Genomic DNA, 14075 nt, shown 5'->3' on the forward strand with positions numbered 1-14075 from the left:
TATTCCATAAAATATCTAGATAGGGGTGGGTGGAGGGCAAGTGGGGAGAGACTCTCATTCCTCCTCCTGTTCCCAGGTCCACTTGGAGATGTTAAAAGATAGACCCACTGGCTGGTTTTCCTAATGGACTTTGGCATAATTCTTTTAAGCTGCAGATTGGCTTCAAAAAGATATGATCACCCCCATGGGGCTGACTGTTATAAGAATAAGTACTCCATCCAGGCACTCATTCTTCTCTAGACAAATGTCATGGGAGTGATCAGAATCATAAGAGGAATGGAAGGAAAAGAACAATATTGTCATTTTTCTGAGCCACCTGCCTGTCAGGAGAAGGGCTCGTGAAATCTGTTCAGGTGCAAAGTCAGACCTTCATGTGGACCGTGGTGGCTGATGCTCTCAGATCAGCCACCTCTGAGCACCCGACATGCAGCAGGTCCTGGCTGACCCCTGCTGAATGGGACAGAGGAAGGCATCTTTGCTGGGTGGCCAGTGCCTTTGGAAACAGGGAGCATGAAGTGATTTCCAGAGAAGGCTGCCACCTCCTGAGTCATTCATAAGCTTGTTTTCTCTAACAAGGAGTCATGTGGGAGGGGAGACAGCACAGTTTTGTGGGAAGGTTGTGGCTTGCCTGGCTTTGAGCTGACACTCTGTCCCTCCATGTGTCACTAATATGCTTGTCATTCAGGAGACTGCTTGGGAATGTTTGGTTTTTATTATAGATGGCATGAGTGTGGGTATACTTGTTTGCTGTTGTTTCATGTCAAGCCATGTGGGTGACATTGCTGTATTTTCTGTTTAATCAAGCAGACAAAATCAGAATTGGCACTTGAAAAAAGTCCTAGTTTTAGTTGCACCAACTGGAGCCAAGATACTTATTAGAACAATTTATTCGAATTAATATATTTTTATTGCAGGCAAATCATCCCTGCCCTGAGCAGCTGTCTCTGGTCCTGGCATGTCATAACTTGTCTGTGCCACACATTCATGTTCTGTGCTCTCAGAGCTCTAGGGAGGGGGTCCCACCACATACCATATCGCCAGATTTTACTTCACATGTTTCACTTACCATCCTTCTCTCAGTGAATGGTTGGCAAGGCTTCTAGCCCATGGCAACAAGAACACCCCACTGCTCTCACCTGGTGAGGGACATGGCCCTGCTTCCCTGTTGGCCATGAAGAACTGAGGTGTCTCTGGCTGGCATCTCTTTTTTGAAGGCTGGCTAGCTGCTGTACTTTGGGGAGTGCACAAAAGGATTCATCTCAGATGCCGGGAGCCCCCCAAATCCACGTGGGCCTCTACGATGTTAATTTCAGATGCTGCACCCCATGCTGCCAAGCGCAACCCCCGCCTTGCCCTCAAGATGAAAATTAGAGCGCCAGATGGGCTCTCCCAGGCCACCTCTCTGAAAACAACCCTGGCAGTTTATTAGGAGATGTGGTTGTCATGGTGATGAGTGGAGAAAATGCTGACACAGAGGAAAGGTTTGGGCTTTGGGGGGGGGCAGGGAATTGCCATCATAAGTGAATCTGAGACCCTGTATTGCCCATGGTCACCACATGCTATAGCCCTGTGCCTGGTGTTCTAAGGACAGATGGGGAGGGGGGTGCAGCATCCAGCCTATGCTCCCCCGACCAAGCCCTAATCCCATGGGGGCTGTGCCCGCAGAGGGTCACCTCTTCCATTTGCCAAAGCCACCCAGTGTAAGACAAGCAGCAGTCCTGACATTGCCTTTTTCCATAATGGATCTGGCACCCTGACGACAGTCTGTTGCCCTATATCCATGGCAGAAAATTTAGATCCCATCCCAAGCTGTAATGTTTGTAGAAGCAGTGTTATCTTAGTCCGTTTGGGCTGCTATTACAAAAATACCATAGACTGGGTGGCTTATAAACAACAGACATTTATTTCTCACAGTTGTGGAGGCAAGCAGTCCAGATCAAGTCGCCAGCAGATCTGGTGTCTGGTGGGGGCCACTTCCTGGTTCATAGCCAGAGTCTTCTCGCTGTGTCCTCACATGGCGGAAGGGGTGAGGGAGCTCTCTGGGGTCTCTTTTGTAAGGACAGTAATCCTATTCATGAGGGCTGCATCCTTACAGGCTCATCTAATCCCAGTTATATCCCAAAGGCCCCATCTCCTTGGAGATTAAGTTTCAATATATGAAATTGATGGGGACATATTCAGTGTACACTAGGTGTGGTTGGCCTGTTTTCGCTTGTCAATTGTTTGTTTCGTTTCCTTAGGGGTTTTTGAAATGTCCGTTTAGCTTCTAGTAAGGCAATGCAGCGCCTTTAGGAAATGGAATCTGTGAACGCAGCCTAGGGAAAGTCACCAGGTTAGAGATCTTTCAAACAAAAGGGAAAACACAGATGTGCTATATTTCAAGTGGACCTTGAAATAGCTAGGGGTACAAGACAACAAAGTTTTCTGGGAGGATGTTGCAAATTTGAGTTTTACTTAAGGTGGATGGGAATAGCATTTCAGATGAGAGCTCCCACTGTACCCTTTGGGAGAGTTTGCCTGGCATACCTTGGCAACAAAGGGAGGTGCAGAACCAGTGAGGCAGAGGGAAGACCTAACTCTGACTTTGGGATACAAACCTGGCTCCAGTAGGAACCTGGAAAGAGTAGTATCAGGCTTGGCCCTATAGGAAGGGGTACTGTCAGCTTGGCTTGGTCAGCATGGGGTCTACTGAGGTGGAGACCCTGGGTGGATCACAGCTCTCTCATCTAGGGAAGGATGGGTTCAGCTCCCAGAAGAAGGGCTAGGAAGGGCAGAGGAGCATGCCAGTGATCTCAGACTTGCCCAAGCCCCAGAGCCCTACCTTAGGACGGTACTAGGGCAGCAGGGTGAAGCCAGGGCCCATGTGCATTATCTGAGAGCTCATGGGGCTTGGGGTAAGGATGGTTCTTTGGGCTTCCAGCAAAGGAAGCAAGGACCAACAAGATATATTTAATATCTTCTGGGCCCCAGCTGAACCTCTGCATTCCCTTCATTCTTGGAAAGCCTCGTTTCTTCCTGTAGCTTGAGTTCTGATTTCTTTCGGAATATGGTGATGCCCTACTTTCTTCCTCTGTGCAAAATCTTCCCCATGCTTGAAGTCCAGCCCCACTTTTCCCACCTCCCAACTGAGACATTCTTGTCCTCCCTACTGTCCCTGCCCCACTGCTGCTGAAACATAGTGGTGGGTCCTCAACTAGGAACCCTTGAGCTGCTTGGTGCCATCAGTGCCAGGAGGGTGAGCCCATGTCTCTTCATTTTTTTTTCTTTTTCTTTTTTACTTCTTCATTTTTCTTTAGCCCTCCCAGACAGATTGAATGATATTAAGGAACACAACAGTGACAGTCTAGACAGGGAAGAAGACCAACAGTGACATTGTGCTATGCCACCTAGACCTGTGGGCACCTAGCCCTTAGTGCCAACATGCACTCAGTAAGTGAGTGAGAACCTCAGTCTTGTCAATTGTAAAGCAAGCGTAGGAATAGTATAACATAGTTATTTTCTAAATAAGCATGAGTATAGTATATATTTATATTTATAATATAAATATAAATGTACTTATTTATAAGTATGACTTATTAATGTCATTGTATCATCATCATCATTATATTGTTAATGCTTGACAATTTATTTCCAGAAAGTTCTGGAACTTCACGTGATGGCTTACTAAAACCTTCCTTTGTGGTTTGGACAGTGATTTTGGTACGATGGATCTGGCCACTTATCTTCTGGATGGTACAAGGCACTAAATAGAGATACCTAAACTTTAAATTTTGTTAATTGAAATTCTGGTTGGATGCTCTCTTTAAGAGAAGACTTTTGACGTAGGCTTGGGGCATTTTGTTTTTTCTAGTAGTAGATTGATTACTTTGCAGTAATTAATGAATTTAGATTTTAGAGTTTAGAATTTGCATTAAATTAAGAATTTGGGTTTTTGAGAAGTATGATTTTAACTCTTGGACACTATTGTTGGGAATGTAAAATGGTATAGTTGCTATGGAAAACAATATGTGGTCTCCTAAAAAAATTAAAAATAAAATCACAGTGTAATCCTGCAATTTCACTTAAAGGTGTATACCCAGAGAACTTAAACAAGAACTCTAAGAGTTCTCGTACCCATGTTCAGAGCAGCATTATTCACAATAGCCAAAAAGAGGAAGCAACCCAGTGTCCATCGACAGATGAATGGATAAATAAAATGCGGTATATATAAATGGTGGAATATTATTCAGCCTTAAAAAGGCAGGAAATTATGACAAATGTTACAACATGAGGGAACCCCATGAAAACATGATGCTGAGTGAAATAAACAAGTCACTGAAAGAGAAATCCTGTAAGATTCCACCTAGAGTAGTTAAATTGATAGAGACCACCAGGGACTGGAGGGAGAGAGGGTAATGTGAGAATTTGTATTTAATGCATACATAGTTTCAGATATGCAAGATGAAAAGAATTCTGAAAATGGATGGTGGTGATACTTGCACAATGTTAATGCCCTTAATGCCACCGAACCATATACTTAAAGTGGGTAGGATGGCAAATTTAATGTTATGTGTATATTACCACAATTTTAATAAATAATAAAATTAGAAAACCTGATTCAAAATATGAGGAAGACAAAAACAAATAGAAAGGCATATCATGCTCATAGAATGGAAATTAACATTGTTAAAATGCCCATCCTACACAAAGCAATCTACAGATTCAGTGCAATCCCATTCAAAATACCAATAGCATTTTTCATAGAACTAGAACAGATAATCCTAAAATTTGTACATAAACACAAAAAACCCCAAATAGCCAAAGCAATGTTGAGAAAGAAGAATGAAGCTTAAAAGTATCACAATCCCAGGTTTCAAGATATACTACAAGGTGCCAGTAATCAAAACAGTATGGTACTGACACAGAAATAGACACAGCAGATCAATGAAGCAGAATAGAAAGTCAAGAAATAAACCCACACATATATGGTCAAATAACCTCAACATAGGAGGCAAGAATACACAGCGGGAGAAAGATGGTCTCCCAGTAATGGTGCTGGGAATCCTGGACAGCTGGCTACATGCCGATGAGTGAAACTGGAAATTTTCTTATACCATAAACAAACTCCAAATGAATTTAAGACCTAAATGTGAGATCTGAAACCATGAAAATCCTCAAAGAGATAACCAAGGCACTACTTTCTCTGGCATTGTCCATAGCAACATTTTTCTAGATATGTCTTCTGAGGCAAGGGAAACAAAAGCAAAATAAACTTGGGACTTCATTAAAATAAAAAGCTTTTGCATAGCAAAGAAACCATCAACAAAACAAGAGACAACCACTGAAGAGCAGAAGATGTTTACAAATGATATATCCAGTTAGGAGTTAATATTTATGCAACTCAATCCCAATACAAAAACCCATTAAAAAATGAGCAGAGACATGAATACTTTTTCAAAGAAGACATACAGACGACCAACACACCCATGAAAAGACGTTCAACATCACTCAGTGTCAGGGAAATGCAAATCAAAACTATAATGGGGTATCACCTCATATATGCCAGAATAGCTAAAATAAAAAAAAAGAAAAAATAGCAAGTATTAGTGAGGATGTGGAGAAAAGGAAATTATTTTGTACTGCTAGTGGAAATGTAAGTTGGAGCAACCACTGTGGAAGACAGTATGGAGGTTCCTCAAAAAATTAAAAATAGAACTACCCTACAATTCAGTAATTCCACTGCTGGTGGAATTTATCCAAAGAAAAGAAAAAAACTAATTCAAAACGATATATACACCCCCATGTTTATTGTAGCATTATTTACAATAGTCAAAATATGGAAGCAGCCCAAGTGCCCATCAATAGATAAATGGATAAAGAAGATGTGTATATAAATACAATGGAATATTGCTGAGCCATTAAAATGAATGAGATCTTGCCATTTATAACAACATGGATGGACCTGGAGGGTATTATGCTCAGTGAAATAAACCAGGTAGAGAAAGACAAATACCATATAGTTTCACTTATATGTGGAATCTGAAAGACTGGACAAACCAACAAAAAACAGAAACAGAGTCATAAGTACAGAGAACGAACTGGTGGTTTCCAGAGGGTAATGAGTTGGGGAATGGGCACAATAGGGGAAGGCTATTAAGGGGCACAAACATCCAGTTTTAAAATAAGTCACAGAGATGAAAAGTACAGCATAGATGTGTAGTCAATAATATTGTAATAATCCTGTGTGGTGACGGTAAAAAAAGAGAAAATATGATTCAAAACATTTTATAAATACAATAGAATACATGTTAATTGTAGAAAAGTTTAAACTGTATGTGTGCACACACATATATACACACACATACTTACATACACATACATTTCACAGAATTGTATTAGATTGTATCTTGGTTCACTTCTCTAACATATAAAAGCACCATCTTCATCTTTAACTTCTGGGTTTCTAGGTTTGCAATGGCTTGGAGCAGCCAAGGAAGCAGCAGCGCTCTGATCTCAATGGACCTGTGGACAATAACAACATCCCAGAGGTAATTGTTTCCAAGGATAAGAGTTGTGGTCTAAGTCCTAATATTGAAGCTACCCATGCCATCATGGTCTGCTCACCCTCTCTACCATGTACTTATCCCACCCAATGCCTTGGAAAAGGGGATTCAGTGCATTTAAGCAAAGTGGGTGTCCCTGTAGAAGAAAGGAAAGGTTCTTTCCTGCCAATTCAGGCTCACACCACTGTGTATTTATGTTTTCCAATGACCTGTGTGTGGGGGGCTGGGGTGGAGGGTTCATTTGTGCTCCATTCTTTGACAAGAACTCATTCTATCCCATTATCTGACAGCTGTGTTGGACCAGAACATTCTTTGTCATGAAGGACTGTCCTTTCTACTATAGGATTTTTAGAAGCATCTTTGACCTCTACCCACTAGATGCTAGTAGCACACAACCTCCTCCCCAAGCTGTGACATCCAAAAATGTCTACAGACATTGCCAAATGTCCCCTTGGGAACAAATATCATTCTGGTTGAGAACCATTGTTCTAAACCAACAGCAAGGTTTTAAAAAACAATCCTATACAAACTAATACTGCCTTGATGGATGTTGTTAAAATGAGGCCTTATGCAAGCAATTTCCCTTTTCTGGATGACATTGTTTAGATGAGATTTTCTAGCTTTGATGAAATAAGTCTGGCCATCCATAGAGTGGTGTCCAGTCTCCTTTATCTTGCTTTAAAATATGGGCCCTGGTAATTCTCATGCCCACCAGTTGAAGAACCATTGGCTATACGGTCTCTAGGCTCCCTTCTAGCAGTGACATGCTAATCTGAGAGTCCCTAAGTTTTAGATGATGGCCTTTAGTACCTCAGGTTTTCCCATGGAATGGATTCCATGTGTCCTGCCTAAACACCATGGTGCCTGAATGATGTTGGTTTGCTTTATGAAGCTGACTTTTTGGAAACATCAGATGCTCATTGGGGGTTAGCTTTTCATACATGGTACTCATCATAGCCTAGATCTTTCAGACCATCTACTTAGAACTGTCATGTGTTTCTTTTCTTTTCTTTCTTTTTTTCATATTTCCTAACAGACAAAGAAGGTGGCATCATTTCCAAGTTTTGTGGCTGGTAAGTGACCTTGAATTTTCTCTTAGAGAACAGTTGCATTTTTATCTCAAAGCAAATGGTATTTTTACTTTTGGTTTCCTCCTGTAAAAAAGCTTGTGTAGAAAGCACACCTTCAAGGTAAAAACAAGCAAAGGTGCTCAGGCATTTGGTTGTTTGTGCACTTTGTAAGCCCATATTTACAGGGGCGTGGTTCCATTGATTAGGGAACTGTAGGCCATCCCTAATGGCCTCCCCTGTGACACTGTTTGTTGAATTTAATAGATTGAAATGTGTCATGCAGCTCACTTTGAGCTGGTCATTATGATCTAATAATTTTGAATAGGTTGGATATAATTGCATCCAAATTCAGCCTGTTACTCCTTTATCAGACTCTTCATTTCCCTCCATTCTCCTGTCTTTTTTTGAGGGGGGTAATACTGGATTTAAGCATTCAGCGTTGAGTCAATTTTGGATTGTCTGGATGGCTTCAGAGAACCTTGGGCCACTCCTTTCTGAGGTCCTCCAACAACACCATAGGATCTTTCTTCAGCCAAAGGGTGTTTCCTGCTCTTGCTAGAGTTACAATAAAATGTGTGAATTTTATTAATTATTTCAGTAAGCTGGTAATTAATTTTTATGAATATTTATGGGAGTAAGGTAAATCAATCTTCAGAGATAAATAATTTTAAAACCTTTCCTACCCCTGATTTTCTTTTTTAATAAAGAAATGACATCTGGTAAACTAAGGCCCCCAAATTCCCTTTCAAGGGATTAGTTTGAACCAGGCTAACCCCATTCAAACTGGCTGAAAATGAATTGATTGGCTCAATCTCATTTCGGCGGGTTCAACATTATATTGGCTCAGTGTTGCTCAAACTGGATTAAAAACAGTTTCAAACTATTGGAATCATTGTTATACTGTTCATATAAACTTGATTCCATTTTAACCAACTCAAGTAGGCTCAAATGGGTTTTGCCCAGCTTTTGACATGTGGTGCTGGTTAAAACTGGATTACTGTTTTTTTTTCACATAGTGGACACTTATGATCTGATCTCTTAAAATGAACAGTTGGGGTGAACCTGTTCAGATGAGACTCCTAAACTGAAGGCCACTCACATCTCTTCCTCTTCAGCTTGTTAGAGGGGCCAGGCTCCTGAGGCACAGAGCAGGCACACCTGAAGGGACTGGTGGGCGTGGGTCTGGGTGCTTTTGGCAGGAGAACTGGAGTAAGTTAGATAAATGCTTGGGACTAGGGAGACCCAGAGCATTCTAAAGAGAGGTTATGAAAACCAAAATGACTTTCCCTTTTTTTTTTTTTTTTTTACAATGTTTGATCTTGTCCAAATGGAGTCGTGAATAGGGATTAGACAAATGTTAAAATAGAAACCTTTATTCAGTAGAGATTTGTTAAGATATTTCTGAACAGTGCTTAGAACAAGCCAGAGGCCATAATAATTAAAAATTTATTCTACCCTGGAAATCCTTTCTCTATCTGCACATCCCTGTACTTTTCACACTTTTCTCTCTGTATATCCCAGACCCCTAAGCCCTCTTCTACAATAGAAGCTACTCTTAAGTCTCTTATGAATCCTTCCAGAAATCTCTTGGACATATACAAAACTATAGATCCTCTTCTTAAGATAGGTATTACACTTAGACACGTGGGTGTGCACTTTGCTTTTTCATTTCTTGGTACCTCTTAGAGATAAGCTTACTATAGGACCACTGAATTATTAAGTGGCTCCCCAGGATTCAGGTTCATGGCCATATGATGGGTATTAGTGAGTCCCCTATGGACTACTTGATTGCTTCTAGTCAGTGCAGCAGTAAGGAGCCTCATGGATGTGTTTCCGTGTTCATGTGTGTGTGCCTTCACAGAAGCTGGTCCTAGATAGAGCAGGGTTACAGGCCAGCAACACACCGACTTGGATAGAAACAGCCCAAGAGGGAGACGGGTACGCCACCTTCAGTTGTGTGTGAGAGTGCTGCTTCACCAACACTGTATGCCATCCAACTGTTTGATCTTAGCTAGGCTCATGGATGGAAAGTGGTGTGTTGTTGATTTTACACACATATCTTCCATCAGAAGTGAAGCCAAATGCTGTTTCACATGTTTATAGGCATTTGTGTTTATTTTCCTATGCATTGTCTGTTTCCTTTGCCCACTCTTCTCTCGGAGTTTTGGTGTTTCTTATCGATTTGCACTGTTCTTTACATATAAAGGAAATTTGCCTTTTGATTTATATTGTAAAAGTTTTCTCCAAGCTACCGTCATCTTTTGACATTTTTGCATTTTTTACAGGTTTTAATTTAAACTCCAGTTAACATACAGTGTAATATTAATTTCAGGTGTACAGTATAGTGACTCAACACCTCCATACAATACCTGGTGCTTATCATAACATGTGCCCTCCCTGTCCCCATCACCTATTTTCCCTATCCCCCCACCCATTTCCCCTCTAGCAACCATCAGTTTGTTCTCTACAGTTTAGAATCTGTTTCTTGGTTTACCTCTCTTTTTCCCTTTGCTGAATCTGTTTTTTTTTTCTTAAATTCCACATATGAATGAAATCATATGGTATTTGCCTTTCTCTGATTTATTTCACTTAGCAATGTACTCTCTAGCTCCATCCATGTCATTGCAAATGGCAAGATTTCATTTTTTATGGCTGAATAATATTCAATTATATATATCATCTATATACACATACATAAATATACATCCACCTCTACTTTATCCCTTCATCTGTTGATGGACACTTGGGCTGCTTCCATAGTTAGGCTATTGTAGATAATGCTACTATAAACATTAGGGTATGTATATCCCATTGAATTAGTATTTTTGTATTCTTTCCATAAATACCTGGTACTGCAATCATTGGGTTGTAGACTGGTTCCATTTTTAACTTTTAAGGAGCCTCCATATTTTTATGTTTTTAAAAAATGCATGTTATTTTATTATTATTTTTTAGACAGAGAGTGCAAGAGTGGGCATGAGCAGGGAACGGGGAAGGGGCAGAAGGAGAGAGAGAAAGAGAGAGAGAGAAAGAATTTTAAGCAGGCTCCATGCTCAGCACGGATCCCCACAAGGATCTTGATCCCACAGCTCTGAGATCATGACCTGAGCTGAAATCAAGAGTCAGTTGCTCAGCCCAGTTGCTTTGAGCCACTCAGAAATCCCTCCATATTTTTACTTTGCTGAACATTTTATGGAATACACTATATTAATATTTTTCCTTTGAAATTACTAAGTTTTTGAGATTAGTATGACCTTGACACTCTTTTTAAAAAAGACTATTTATTTGGGACAGGGGGAGGAAGTGTGCATGGGAATGGAGGGAGGGGCAGAGGCAGAGAGAGAGCCAGTACTTCATAGTCTGTGCTGAGCATGGAGCTACACAGGACTTGATCCCACAACCTGAACCAAAATCAAGAGTCTGATGTTCAACAACTGAGCCACCCTGGCACCCCAGCACTCTTACCATTATGTTTTTCCTTCTAGAACTTTTATGAACTGCTGCATTTATCATATAACAAATTAGCATATATACCTAGGTTTGTTTCTGGATCTTCACTGAGGTTCCAGGACCAAGCGGCTTTATTTAACTGGGGATTTATAGTGCATTTTATTACCTGCAAGGCTAATTTCTGCCTTCTGTCACCATTATTTCTGTTCAGAACTTCCCCAGGTCCTCTTGTGTATTTATTTTTCCATAGAACATTTAGAATTAGTTTTTCTAGTTACACAGTAATAATTCCTACTGGAATTTTTATTTGGCACGCATTAAATTTACCTTTATGTTAGTATATGAAATATCAGAAGCCTCCATTTGAAACCCGGTTGGGAAATCTAGGTCCCATTGACCTCTCTTACTCTGGCTAACAGCCTCATCAGTGAACTTGGAAATGGAACCTCCCTTGTTCTAAATGGCTGCAGCCCTAGGAGAGCCCCCGAGCCAGAAACGTTCTGCCCACAGGAACTAAGATAGTAAATATTTGTTGTTTTAAGCTGTTAAGTTTTGGGATAATTTGCTATGCATGCACATAGGTAACTAATATCCTCTATGTTTTTAGGATAGACTGTGTCATGGTTCAAACTGATTTTAAGATAAAATGGATCAGAATTCATATTGTCGGGACCATAGGGTTTTTATTCCTATGCCCCAAATACCTGGTCTCAAGGACACCAACAGCATTCTGCATTTGTTTTATTTCATCAGTCATACAATAGTCTCAGAATAACAAGACCAACATCACCAAGGACATATGTTTATAGATACAATTCAAGATTCATTTGCATTGACTTTGGTCTTCAGAGAATAGTCCAGGAGGGATGTACTGTAAAATTACTGTCTTAAAATCTTTCAGAATAGTTCTCTTCATTACCATGTCACCACTGCATACACATTTAGATGCATTTTTTCCCCTTAGGAATTTGCTTTTTTCATTGAGTTTTGTTTTATAATTATAGAAAATACTCACATGATTCTAAAGTCAAGTGTACAGAACAAGGTGTATATCAAGGTGTCTAGTTTCCCACCCTATTACCCCACCTCCCAAATCCTTTCCTCCCTCTAGTGATAACCAGTTTTAACATTTTCCATACTTTTATTATCTTAGTTAAATCTTCCCCTTTCTTAGGTGAATGTTAATGAGTTAACACCCTTTTGTCCATCTTGCTTTTTACACTTCACACTAAACCCTGGAGATTGTGCCAGAGTTCCACGCAATGCAGGGCAGTACCTAGAGGTACTTTGTGATGTTTGGATGCCCATTGTGAGGATGGATGTCCCCTATGCGGGAACATTTGGGTGGTTGCCAGGGTTTGGGTCTTATAAATAGTGCTGCTGTGAGCAGCTTTATGCCTGTGCCTTTCCCTGTTTTGGGCCAGTTTTTATATTCATTCTGCTTTTACTGGGATGAAATTCTCCCAGGTACAAACTTATATTTAGGATCTGCCTTGGACACATCTGTCCACTGCAAGGAGCTTGACTTTGACCTTGCGTGACTCTTTCTCTTCCTCTTGGCAGCCAGTGACTTCATCTCGCTTGTTGGGTGTCTAATGTTCCACATGGTAGAACTTTCAGATCCTTTCCTTCAGTGATGACCCAACCTGTCCTGTAGCCCCAGGCAGGCCTTCTCCCTGGTGAATGTTCTAGGACTCTGGTTTCTAGACAGTGTCTTCTCCTTTGTATCAGCCTTTCTTATAGGATCACCTTTAACTTCTTGGAGGCTTCTTGGAGGTATAGCTCAGCTCACGGCAGTGTTGGGTGTCTGGCTCTGACACAGGCTGGTGCCGAGGTGGCAGGGATGGTATTCAGGGCAGGTGGAGCCATGCCAGAGCTGTGAGACCACACCCCAGGTCTGTGGGTAGAAGGTCTGATCTGAGGTCTAATTTCACAACTCTGAGATTCATCTCCTCCTGCCTCCTCACCCACTCTTGCCACACCTCCCCTGGGCCAGCTCTTGCGCTAATTTCGGTGGCTCGCCCGACACATGGCCTCGGCACTTGGCCTGCTCCTAGCACTTGCTCCCTGTCCTGTTCCCTCAGAGCTGTGAACCCTCCTTCCAGCTGAGACTAGGTCCCTCTCTGTGCTTTTGAACCTCACCTAATTTGATGTCTTCCACTCTCCCCTCTGCTGGCTTCTGAGTGCATCTGTGCCAGCCTGCATGTATCCATAGCCACTACTCTGCTTTCCTCTTCTTCTTTGGTAATGGTGGCATCATTCTGCACATCTCCCCTACACTCTGCAACCCTCTGGCTGGCTCCTGCCCTGCTGTGCTCTGAAGCTCCTCTCCGAGGTCACTGCTGGCTTCCTGGTCACTGTGCACCTCTGCAGAAGCACGAGGCCTCCTTTCTCCTCCTGCCAGCATAGGCACAGCATGCCCCCTAGGGAACAGAGTGCTGCCCCCTAGGGAACAGAGTGCTGGAGCTCGGCAGAGCTGGGTCCTGGTACCTCTCCCCACTCAGCCCCCTCTCTCCCTGCTGATTCTTCTGTGTCTGCAGCTTTACCTGGTAGTCACAGGAAGTTTATCAGGACCTCTGAGCCCACCTGCCTCCTGAGCTTCTTTGGATGACTCTCAGGTTCTTGCATCTAGACTCTCCCAGAATCCCCATCCCCAAGTCACCCAGGTGTCCCTCCAATAGACGTTTCAAATGGAGGCTTCCTCCAGGAGGAAGGAGGTTGGTGCACCCTGTTCTTCATGTCCAAACCATGCAGATTCATTCTGCATACACTTATGTTTGTATGATATATGTCACAACAAGAAAACAAAAAGGAGAAATCAGTCTCTTGGGGAGGTAGGATTGCCATTAAACTTCTCTTTCTTCTTTTATCGTTCTGTCTCCCTCTGGTGGTCTTGGCATAGGGTTAGTTCAAGGGTTGAGCCAAGTAAGAACAATTTATGCTGATATGTAGGGTGAGCTGCTTTTGTATTGTAATGAAGCTGTTTGATTTTTGGTTCTGCATTTCATGATTG

At 41.8% G+C, this 14075-nt stretch overlaps 1 protein-coding gene across 5 annotated transcripts in view; it reads left to right on the forward strand.

Annotated features, from left to right (window-relative positions):
• APBA2 (amyloid beta precursor protein binding family A member 2) overlaps positions 1-14075 on the forward strand; it is a 188000-nt gene that overhangs the window by 141629 nt on the left and 32296 nt on the right. For all 5 annotated transcript variants that reach the window (XM_038532619.1, XM_038532620.1, XM_038532616.1 and 2 more), the window contains 2 exons: positions 6447-6527; positions 7579-7615. In XM_038532619.1, the coding sequence (XP_038388547.1) occupies positions 6447-6527; positions 7579-7615 (118 nt within the window). The remainder of the gene's footprint in view (positions 1-6446; positions 6528-7578; positions 7616-14075) is intronic.

This window comes from Canis lupus, chromosome 3, assembly GCF_011100685.1.
Source record: "Canis lupus familiaris isolate Mischka breed German Shepherd chromosome 3, alternate assembly UU_Cfam_GSD_1.0, whole genome shotgun sequence".
Lineage (NCBI taxonomy): Eukaryota > Metazoa > Chordata > Mammalia > Carnivora > Canidae > Canis > Canis lupus.